The sequence below is a fragment of the Tamandua tetradactyla genome, chromosome 1 (assembly GCF_023851605.1).
Source record: "Tamandua tetradactyla isolate mTamTet1 chromosome 1, mTamTet1.pri, whole genome shotgun sequence".
NCBI lineage: Eukaryota > Metazoa > Chordata > Mammalia > Pilosa > Myrmecophagidae > Tamandua > Tamandua tetradactyla.
This window is the reverse complement of record NC_135327.1, coordinates 171,197,242-171,208,981: the sequence shown is the minus strand read 5'-3', so window position 1 is coordinate 171,208,981 and position 11,740 is coordinate 171,197,242. Positions and strand designations below refer to the sequence as shown.

The 11,740-nt window shown below is 36.1% G+C and overlaps 1 protein-coding gene across 12 annotated transcripts in view; it reads right to left on the bottom strand.

Annotated features, from left to right (window-relative positions):
* Positions 1 to 11,740, bottom strand: part of NRF1 (nuclear respiratory factor 1) — a 145,194-nt gene that overhangs the window by 83,269 nt on the left and 50,185 nt on the right. For all 12 annotated transcript variants that reach the window (XM_077130340.1, XM_077129913.1, XM_077130065.1 and 9 more), the window contains 2 exons: positions 7,144 to 7,258; positions 4,659 to 4,785 (listed from right to left, as the gene is read on the bottom strand). In XM_077130340.1, coding sequence (XP_076986455.1) covers positions 4,659 to 4,785; positions 7,144 to 7,258 — 242 coding nt within the window. The remainder of the gene's footprint in view (positions 1 to 4,658; positions 4,786 to 7,143; positions 7,259 to 11,740) is intronic.

Below are 11,740 nucleotides of genomic sequence, written 5' to 3'. Positions count from 1 at the left end.
TCAAAAATCAGTTGTCCATAGATGAGAGGGGTCTATATCTGAACACTTTATTCGATTCCATTGGTCAGTATATCTATCTTTATGCCAGTACCAGGCTGTTTTGACCACTGTAGCTTCATAATACACCTTAAAGTCAGGTAGCATGAGACCTATGACTTCATTTTTTTTCTCATGACACTTTTAGCTATTCGGGGCACCCCGCCCTTTCAGATAAATTTGGTTATTGATTTTTCTAGTTCTGAAAAGTAAATTTTTGGGATTTTAATTGACATTGCGTTGAATCTGTAAATCAATCTAGGTAGAACTGACATCTTAACTATATTTAGTCTTCCAATCCATGAACATGGTATGTCCTTCCATTTATTTAGGTCTTTTGTGATTTCTTTGAACAATTTCTTACAGTTTTCTTTGTATAAGTCTTTTGTCTCTCTAGTTAAATTTATTCCTAAATATTTTATTCTTTTGGTTTCAATTGTAAATGGAATTTTTTTGTTCATTTCCTCCTCAGATTGCTCATTACTAGTGTATAGAAACACTACCGAGTTTTTAGTGTTGATCTTGTAACCTGCCACTTTGCTGTACTCATTTATTAGCTCTAGTAGTTTTGCTGTGGATTTTTCAACATATAGTATCATATCATCTGCAAACAGTGAGAGTTTTACTTCTTATAACTGTACAATTTTGATGCCTTGTATTTCCTTTTCTTGTCTAATTGCTCTGGCTAGAACTTCCAACACAATTTTGAATAAAAGTGGTGATAGTGGGTGGACATCCTTGTCTTGTTCCTGATTCTAGGGGGAAAGTTTTCAATTTTTCCCCATTGAGGATGATATTAGCTGTGGGTTTTTCATATATTCCCTTTATCATTTTAAGGAAGTTCCCTTCTATTCCTATCCTTTGAAGTGTTTTTAACAGGAAAGGATGTTGAATTTTGTCAAACGCCTTCTCTGCATCAGTCGAGATGATCATGTGATTTTCCAGCTTTGACTTGTTGATATGGTGCATTACATTAATTGATTTTCTTATGTTGAACCATCCTTGCATACCTGGGATGAAACGTACTTGGGCATGGTGTATAATTCTTTCAGTGCACCACTGGATTTGATTTGCTAGAATTTTGTTGAGGTTTTTTGCATCTATATTCATTAGAGAGATTAGTCTGTAGTTTTCTTTTTTGTAATATCTTCGTCTTTGGTATGAGGGTGATGTTGGCTTCGTAGAATGAGTTAGGCAGCTTTCCCTCCTTTTCAATTTTTTTGAAGAGTTTGGCAGGATTGGTACTAATTCTTTCTAGAATGTTTGGTAGAATTCACATGTGAAGCCATCTGGTCCTGGACTTTTCTTTTTTGGAGCTTCTTGATGACTGATTCAATCTCTTTACTTATGATTGGTTTTTTGAGGTAGTGTATTTCTTATCAAGTGAATGTTGGTTGTTCATGCCTTTCTAGGAAGTTGTCCATTTCATCTGTGTTGTTTAGTTTATTAGCATAAATTGCTCATAGTATCTTCTTACTACCTCCCTTATTTCTGTGGAGTCAGTGGTTATGTCTCCTCTTCCATTTCTGATTTTATTTATTTGCCTCCTCCTTGTTTTTCTTTTTGTCAACCTTGCTAAGAATCTATCAATTTTATTGATTATCTCAAAGAGCCAACTTCTGGTTTTGTTGATTTTCTCAACAGCATTCATGGTCTCAATTTCATTTATTTTGGCTCAAATCTTTGCTATTTCTTTCCTTTTGTTTGCTCTGAGGTTAGTTTGCTGTTCTTTCTTTAGTTCTTCCAAGTGAACAGTTAATTCCTGAATTTTTACTCTTTCTCCTTTTTTTGATATAGGCATTTAAGGCAATAAATTTCCCTCTTAGCACTGCCTTTGCAGTGTGTTGTTTAGCCTCATATATTTGTGAATTTTCTAGCCCTCTTTATTGATCCTCCATCTACATGTTCTGTCCATTGATAAGAGTGGTGAATTGTAGTCTCTAACTATTATGGTAGATGTGTCTATTTCTCTTTTCAGTGTTTGCCTCGTGTTTTGGAGCATTCTGGTTTGGTGCATAAATATTTATGATTGTTGTGTCATCTTGTTAAATTGTTCATTTTATTAATACATAGTGTCTTTCTTTGTCATTTTAACTGTTTTACATTTGAAGTCTAATTTGTTGGATATTAGTATAGCTACTTCTCCTCTTTTCTGATTGTTATTTGTATGAAATACTTTTTCCCAACCTTTCACACTTTCAACCTATGTTTATCTTTGGATCTAAGATGCATTTCCTATAGACAGTATATAGATCGGTCCTGTTTTTGAATCTATTCTGCCAGTCTATGTCTTTTGATCGGGGAGTTTAATCCATTAACATTTAGCGTTATTACTGTATGGGCAGTACTTCTTCTATCATTTTGCCTTTTGGATTTTAAATGCTACATCTCATTTTTCTTTTTTACCTTTACTGATAGTCTTCATTTTATACTTATCTCCACACTTCTCTCCTTTTCTTATCTGTCTCTAGTGCTCCCTTTAGTATTTCTTGCAGAGCTGGTCTCTTGGTCACAAATTCTCTCAGTGACTTTTTGTCTGAAAATGATTTAATTTCCCCCTCATTTTTGAAGGACAGTTTTGCTGGATGTAGAAATCTTGGTTGGCATTTTTCTCATTTAGTATCTTAAATATATCATTCCACTGTCTTCTTGCCTCCATGGTTTCTGCTGAGAAATCTACGCATAGTCTTATTGGGTTTCCCTTGTATGTGATGGATTGTTTTTCTCTTGCTGCTTTCAAGATTCTCTCCTTCTCTTTGACATCTGACATTCTGATTAGTAAGTGTCTTGGAGTACGTCTATTTGGATCTATTCTGTTTGGGGTAACACTGCAGTTCTTGGACCTGTGATTTTAAGTCTTTCATAAAGAGTTGGGAAATTTTCAGTGATAATTTCCTCCATTAGTTTTTCTCCTCCTTTTCCCTTCTCTTCTCCTTCTGGGACACCTACAACATGTATATTTGTGTGCTTCATGTTGTCATTCAATTCCCTGAGTCCCTGCTCCTATTTTTCCATTCTTTTCCCTGTATTTTCTTTTGCTTGTCGGATTTCAGATGTCCCATTCTCCAGTTCACTAATCCTATCTTCTGCCTCTTGAATTCTGACATTGTAGGTTTCCATTGTTTTTTCCATCTCTTCTACTGTGACTTTCATTCCCATAAGTTCTGTGATTTTTTTTTCAGACTTTCAATTTTTTGGTGCTTTTGTTTGAAACCACTTGGCAGAGCAGAGAGCCTCTGTTATTCCCAGCATTCACTCAGAGCAGATCTCTCAGGGCCCTAGGGTCTCACCACCAGTAACCCAAGTTTGGAGAGTCATTCCATCCTAGAATGCACAGTCCATCTCCGAGCAACCCTGTCTGTGTGAAGTAGTTTTCCCTCCCTCCTTCTGCCAGAGTCCTCATCAGAAAAACATGACCTCTATCCTTTTTTTCTTTTGTATTTTGATAAACACCGAAGAAGCTAGAGCTGTCAAATTTTCTTTTGGGGAAAACAACCTCAGAACTGGTTTATTTCGTGCTGTGGACCTTCTTACTGCTTTTAATACACAATCAGTAATTAAAAAAATAAACAAATGAAAATTAAAAAGTGAGTACTTTTCAAAGGTATTTTTCTGAGTCTTATAGATGGATCTTTTTCAGAAATCACATCCTTCATACTAATAATAGTAGTAGTATTGATTTAAATTTTCAGAATTTAAATAAAAAAGAAGAGAAGATATGCCCACATCTCATGTTTGTTAACAGCACGACATTAAGGGCTGCCTGCCAGGCATCATTTTGAACTCGATGCTTCTAATCATATTCTTTTAAGGAAAGGTCCTAATAAGCATCTTAATTCTGGGGCCTCAGGAATTTTGGGAAAACTCAAACATAAAAAGTTAAGAAATAACCACAACATTTCAGGGATAGGAAGTTGGTGCAAAAACAAACAAAGCAAAAAAACACTGTAACAAAAGAAAAATCTTATCAATTGATACTAATTCTGAACTCTTGAAATGTCTACAGTCAAGTGGGAAAAATCTAATAAATGTCATGTTAGACAAATAAATTTTAACATTAAAAACAAAATGCAATTTAAATCTAGGCAGACCATTAATCTATTAATAATTCAAAGTTACTCTAGTAAAGAAAAAAAAAGTAGTTCACATTGTGTAAGTACGCAAGGACAAAATACTGTTTTTATAAAATTAGCTTTGGATAGTTATGCAATCAAAATAGTCAACTCTATCTCAAAACTGAGTGTTAAATCAATCCGTTGAAGAAATGCAAAATAGAGACTTTAAATATGCAACTCAAATATCAGTGATCAGTATAATGCTCCCAGGTTTACACTTCATGACATTTACATCTTAAAATTATCTACCATTTTGTTTCTGATATAAATCAGTAATTTTCTTACAAAACCATTCACTGGTTTCCTAATAAACATAATATCACTTTTTCCCCATTAAATGATTTTTAGTCACTTTGATCTGCATAAAGTAGTTTGAAAACTAGTCTCTACTTCTACCCCTGGACGAGGAGAGTGTAAAGGTATATTGTATTTGAAAAAGGGTCAGACTGCGAACAACACATGGAAAACAAAGAGTATCTGAGAGCACAGCTCATTTATGAGTCTTACCACATTCTCCAAAGGTGCTGCACCAAAAACTTTAAAGACAGGGTTGGGTTTGGAGGGTGAGATACAGAGGACAATAGCTTGCTGTCCCACTCGAGTAGTATATTCATCTAATGTGGCTCGAAGTTTCCTGAATCAGAGAGTGAAAAGAGAATAAGAACATTAAAGATAGAAATGAATGTGATGAAGACATAAATAAAATCTACTTTGACTTGAGACAATTTATTCTGATTAAATGTGTTTTCTTTTATACTAAAGGTAAAGAAAGGAGTGTGAGATTTGATATTTCATTTGACAGAAATATGTATACATCCTTCTCTTAAAGACCAAGACTTAAGACTTAAAAATCAAGTCTTTGAACACAGAAGTATTGTCCTTCCTGAGCTAAACCAAGGGTTTTTTTTTTTTGTTACTGCTACTTACAATAATAATAAAGATTATTAGACGTTCATCTGGTATAAACAGTATCTAATTCTCAGTCCTGCGGTATTTTTCAAATGAGGATGGGGTGAAAATGTATTTTTCACATATATCAATACTGGATGAAATAAATACTGCACTCTCCCTCAGAAATCATAGGTGATTGTTTTAAAGTTCTATGTCCCATAATTCTTCTGGGAATATAGTCTACCTTTTTGTTAAGCTGAAAGCTGTTAAGTACTTTTCAGGTTTTTTTCTTTTTAGGTAAAATCACTTCAGCTTCTTACAATCTCTTTTTTATATCCTTAGTATATACTGTATTTCCCAGTCTTTGTTACATATCATTTACATGGGCTGGTTCACCATTGGTATAAAATGTTCCAATAAAAATTAAGAAAATTTGGATATAGTATTTAAAAATAGTACAAGGAAAAACTTACAGAACATTTTCCAAGTTTTCACTGTACTACATACCTGCGTAACATTTCTATTGCAATTTATAAATGATTCAGAAGAAATAAAAATGAGCAAAGGACCACATACCAAACAAGAAATTTGCAGAACTCCTTGATGGAATGGTCTACATTCCCTGTCTCTAATCCCTCTCTCCACATTCTTCAAGATATTACCATCTGTAGCCCTCCTCTAAAAACACCTTTGTCAAGTTCAATCACGAACTCCATGATGCTAAATTTAATGGTCAATTTGCATATTATTTCCCATCAGTGCAGCATTTGAGAGAGCCAATTCTCTAACAAGCTCTTCTCTAAACAATTTTTACACTTGGTTTCTGGGACACCACTGTCTCTTGGTCACCTCTTAGACTCTTTTCCTGCTTCATCTCTCCAACCTCCAAAAGGTGGAGTACTTCAGGCCTCAGTCCACACTCACTCCTTAGGTGACGTCTTCCAGTCACATAGTTTAAATACTAGCTATACGTTTATGGTATCTCTGAGATCTCTCTTTTGACTCATATATCCAGCTACTTATTCTGTTTCTCCACTTACTGGCTAACAGGATCACAAACTTAACATGTCCAAAACCAAATTCCTGGCTCTGCTCTACACTCACTCCCACAACTCCAGTATCATCTCAATCCTTTCAGGAATTAACCAAAATCTATGCCATCCTTCACGTCTCTTTTTCTCTCATACCCCACATCAATTCCTTTCCAAATCAGACTGAGCTGATTTTTTAAATGTATCCAGAATGTGACCATTCTTACCACCTCTGCTGCTGCCACATTGGTTTGAAAGCACTATCATTTCTGGCCTAGATTATTACAATAACCTCCTAATTGATCTCCCTTTTTCCATCCTTATTTCCCCAGAGTCTTTCTCAACACAGTAGCTTGAGTGATCCTTTTAAAACATGTCAGATGATAACAATACTCTGGTCAAAAGCCTACAATGACTTCCCACCTCACTTAGAGTAAAAGGCCAAGCAATTATATTAGACTAGAAGATGCCATGATATTGTTTTCCACATCCACTCTGACCACATCTCCTCTCAGTCTCTCCTTGACTGCTACACAAATATTACCACCATGTTACCACATGAGTCTCTACTCTTGCTATTTTCTGTTTGAACGTTTTTCTTCTAGACATCAAGTCATTGCGCTTTCACTTCCTTCAGGTCAAAGATCTCCTCATCAAAGAGGATTTTCCTCTCCTCACCTTTCCAGTTTCTTTATTCCATTTTATATTTTTCATTAGCTTTTATCACCACCTGACATACTACATACTTGTTTATTTCTCCCTTGACTAGAATATAAGTTCTTTACAGGGTTTTGTTTGTTCACTATTATATCCTAGTGCCTAGAACAATGCCTGGCACATAGTAGGCATACAAATTTTCTCTGAATGAGTTGATGTGATATCATATATCTGTTAAATCATTTTTTTTAGGTTTTCATTTATTTAATTTTGTAAGATTACTTTAAAGTCTAATTCTGTCACCAAGGAATCCAGCTTAGTGTCTTTCATGAACCTTGTAGTGTATGTTCTAACTCTACCATCCACACAAAGTCTGTGAGGAATAGCAATGATATTGATAAGTGAACTCTTACCGAAGCAAGCGTGTTTGCTGTCTCTTCCGGATAGATGGATTAGACTCAAACACATGAGGTCGTTTCCGTTTCTTTCCTGTTGCCACAGCAGCAGCAGCAGCCATTCCCACAGGACCTGAAATAATAATATAGTGCTGAGATTAGGCAGATGCCTGTTAACTGTACATGACAGAAATCAGTTAAAGGTGCAAAAAAAGTAGTACTGCTTTCCTACATGCTGTTAATAAGTATATAATGTTCATGATATTATCAACATGTTTCGCTACTGTTTTTTTTTTAACTTTTTAATCGTATAATAAAACATATATACAAAACAAAGAAATAAAAAAGCAATAGTTTTCAAAGCACTCTTCAACAAGTAGTTATAGAACAGATGCCAGAATTTGTCATGGGCTACCATACAAACCTCTCAGGTTTTTTCCGTCTAGCTGCTCCAGAATATAGGAAGCTAGAAGGTGTAAACATTTTTTATCATCACAATTGACTTGTTTTTCCCTTTTTTTTTGGGGGGGGGCAATAACATACACACAAAAAAGCAATAAATTTCAAAGCACAGCACCACAATTAGTTGTAGAACATATTTCAGAGTTTGACATGGGCTATAATTCCACAATTTTAGGCTTTTACTTCTAGCTGCTCTAAAATACTGGGGACTAAAAAATAACAATTTAATGATTCAGCATTCATATTCATTTGTTAGGTCCTATCTTCAATGTATAATTCCACCATCCACCTTTCACCTTTTAATCCCTCTCTTTGGGGGTGTTGGGGCTATGACCATTTTAAATTTTTGATACTGGAAGGGTCTGTCACTAATATGGGGTAGGGAGATGGAAAAAACTGATGTTTTGGAGAGGCTGTGCCCTCGAGGCTTTAGGACATTTCTGGACCTGGGACCCATCTGGAGATTGTAGGTTTCTGGAAAGTTACTCTAGTGTATGGAACCCTTGTAGAATCTTATATATTGCCCTAGGTATTCTTTAGGATTAGCTGGAATGCTCCTGGTTGGGGGTTTGACAGGTTATGGTAGGTAGCAAGGTCTAACTAAGGCTTGCGTAAGAGCAACCTCCAGAGTAGCCTCTTGACTCTATTTGAACTCTCTCTGCCACTGGTACTTCATTATTTACTCTTCTTTACCCCTTTTGATCAGGATGGAATTGTTGATCCCACAGTGCTGGCGATGGATCCATCTCTGGGAGTCATCTCCCACATCACCAGGGAGCCTTTCACCCCTGGATGCCATGTCCCATGTAGGGAACAGGGCAATGATTTCACTTGCAGAGTTGGGCTTAGAGAGAGTGAGGCCACATCTGAGCAACAGCAGAGGTTCTCCAGAAGTAACTCTCAGGCATGCCTATAGGTAATCTAAGCTTCTCCGCTACCTTACATAAGTTTCACAAGAGTAAGCCTCAGGATCAAGGGCATGGCCTATTGATTTGGTTGTCCCTAAAGTTTGACAAAGTATCAAGGGATTCCCTGATGATAAGGTTTAATCGTTCCATGTTCTTTCTCCCATTCATCAAGGGACTTTGCCAATACTTTTTGATATCTGCTCAATATACTCTAGGATGTATCCAGGCATTCCAATAATCTATACAGGATTAAAGGACCTCTTTCTTATTCTGCGCTCCCTGTTTCAATTGTTCAAATGAGCTATACAGATAGGTTGAGTTAGATTATGCACTACAGAAAATTTCAGTTCCAGTTCAAATAAATTTTTCATCCTTTGGTCTCAAAGAGTATGTGCCGTTCTAAAATATGCACAATATTTTCTTTACCCCTGTGTTCTGAATTACTTTAACCCCAATCTGATTGGCTTCGTTCTTATCTCTAAATACCAGGTTATATATACATATATAAAACTGCCTCTCAAAATCCACAAATAATAATCATCATCTGGACTTAAAGTGTCTGCCCTAAAAGCTTACAACTAGGCCCCTGCTTTCTTATAAACATTTTTTACAGGTGACTATACTATTTTGTTCTTTCATTCCTGGTTTATTTTGCCTCACTAAATGACCCACATGTTCATTCACATCGCTGAATGTCTCATGACTTTTTGTAGAACACAACCTCTGTTCATAAGTATCTTCCATCATTCATCAATATACTTCTCAGTCAGTGCTCCATTCAGTCAACTGCTTTCATTGGGCATCATGTATAGTGCCAGAGTCCATCAAATTTCTCAACTTTAGACAATTCCATTGTTCCCAAGAGACAGAAAACCAATAAACAAACCTTCGTCAAATAGGAAATCTAAACCTCCTCTTAATTCTTGTCCCTCCCTCCATTATTTACCTCTGCTGTTGCAATGGTAGTGCTGATGTTTTCCTTTTGAACATAGCCTATAGCATGCAATAGCAGTTTTCTTCCTGTACCCTGGACTTAAACACTCTTTGCACACTAATCTTTGAAGTAATTTTTGCAAGAACTAATTCATATTTCTAATGTTAGATCAGTGGGACACGTAGGTCTATATAACCCCTTTCAATCTTGTCCATCTCAATATGGTATACTTATAGACCCATTAGAGAATCACCTTCACTTCTATTTCCTTACATTGGAGTTCACCCTCATTAGCTAACCGTTCACCCATCTCTAGCTTCTATGTATGTCTAAGTCCCCTGTATTCTGTATTATAAGCCTCTGATTATACCTTTATGCTGGTCATAAAAGTGGAATCATACTGTATCTATCCTTTTGTATCTGGTTTATTTCACTCAGCATTACGTTCTCAAGGCTCACCCATCTTGAAATGTACTTCAAGATGTTATTTCATCTTATTGCTGCATAATATTCCATCGTATGTATATACCACATTTTGTTGATCCACTTGTCTGTTGATAGGCATTTGGTTTGTTTCCATCTTTTGGTGATTGTGAATAATGCTGCTATGAACATCAGTGTGCAAATGTCTGCTTGTGTCACTGCTTTCAGCTCTCCTAGGTATACACCAAGTAGCTATTGCTGGGTCATAGGGCAGCTCAATATTTACTTTCCTAAGGAACTGCCAAACAGTCTTCCATAGTGGCTGCACCATTGTACATTCCAACCAGCAGTGCCTAAGTGTCCCAGATTCTCCACATCCTCTCCAACACTTATAGTTTCCTGATTATTTAATAGCAGCCATTCTTATAGGTGTGAGATGGTATCTCATTGTAGTCTTAATCTGCATTTCTCTTATAGTCAATGAAAATGAGCATCTCTTCACATGCTTTTGAGCCCTCTGTTATTTGCTCTTCAGAAAAATACCTATTCATATCTTTAGCCCCTTTTATAATTGGGTTGTTTTTTGGTTGTTGAGCTGTATGATTTCTTTATGTGTACAGGATAGCAAACCTTTGCCTGATGTGTGATTTCTAAATATTTTCTCCCATTGAGGTGGCTGCCTCGTCACCATTTTAGCAAAGTTTTTTGAGGTGCAGAAGCATTTGATTTTGAGGCGTTCCCATTTACCTATTTTTTCTTTTGTTGCTTGTGCTTTGAGTGTAAAGTTTAGGAAGCTACCTCCTATTACTAGGTCTTGAAGATGTTTCCCTAAATTTTCTTCTAGAAACTTCATGGTGCCAGTTTTTATACTTAGGTGTTTGATGCACATTGAGTTAATTTTTGTGTAGGTGTAAGATGGGGTCCTCTTTCATTTTTTTGCCTATTGCTATCCAGTTTTTGTCCCAGTTCAGAAGATTTAGGAGCCCTGTCAAAAATCAGTTGACCATAGATTTGGTGGTCTATTTTTGCACTCTCGATTTGATTCCACTGGTCAATACTTCTATCTCTGTGCCAGTACCATGCTGTTTTGACCACTGTGGCTTTATAAAGTTTTAAAGTCAGGGAGTGTTAATCCTCCCACTTTGTTCTTCTTTTTTTTAGGATGCTTTTAGATATTCGGGGTCTCTTTCCCTTCCAGATGAATTTGGTAATTAGCTTTTCCAAGTCTTCAAAGGAGGTTGCTGGAATTTTGATTGACACTGTATTCAATCTGTAGATCAACTTGGGTAGAATTGATATCTTAACTATATTAATTCTTCTTATCCATGAGCAGGGAATGTCTTTCTACCTATTTAGATCTCCTTTGATTTCTTTTAGCAGCATTATGTAGTTTTATATGCACAAGTCCTTTATGTTCCTAGTTAAGATCATTCCTAAGGACTTGATTCTTTTGGTTGCTATTTGAATGGAATATTTTCTGTGACTGACCCCTCAGTTAGCTCACTGCTTGTGAATAGAAATGTTACTGATTTTTGCACATTAATTTTATATTCCACCTCCTTGGTGAATTTGTTTATTAGCTTGAGTAACTTTGCTGTAGATTTCTCAGGATCTTCCAAGTATAGTATCATGTCATCTGCAAATAATGAGAGTTTCACTTCTCCCTTTCCAATCTGGATGCCTTTTATTTCTTTATCCTGTCTGACTGCTCTAGCTAGAACTTCCAGCACAATGTTGAATAATAGTGGTGATAGGGGGCACTCCTGTCTCGTTCCTGTTTTCTTAGGGGGAAATCTTTTAGTCTCTCTTCATTGAGTATGCTGCTGACTATCACTTTTTTATCTATTCCCTTTATCATATTAAGGTAGTTACCTTTTAATTCCTATCT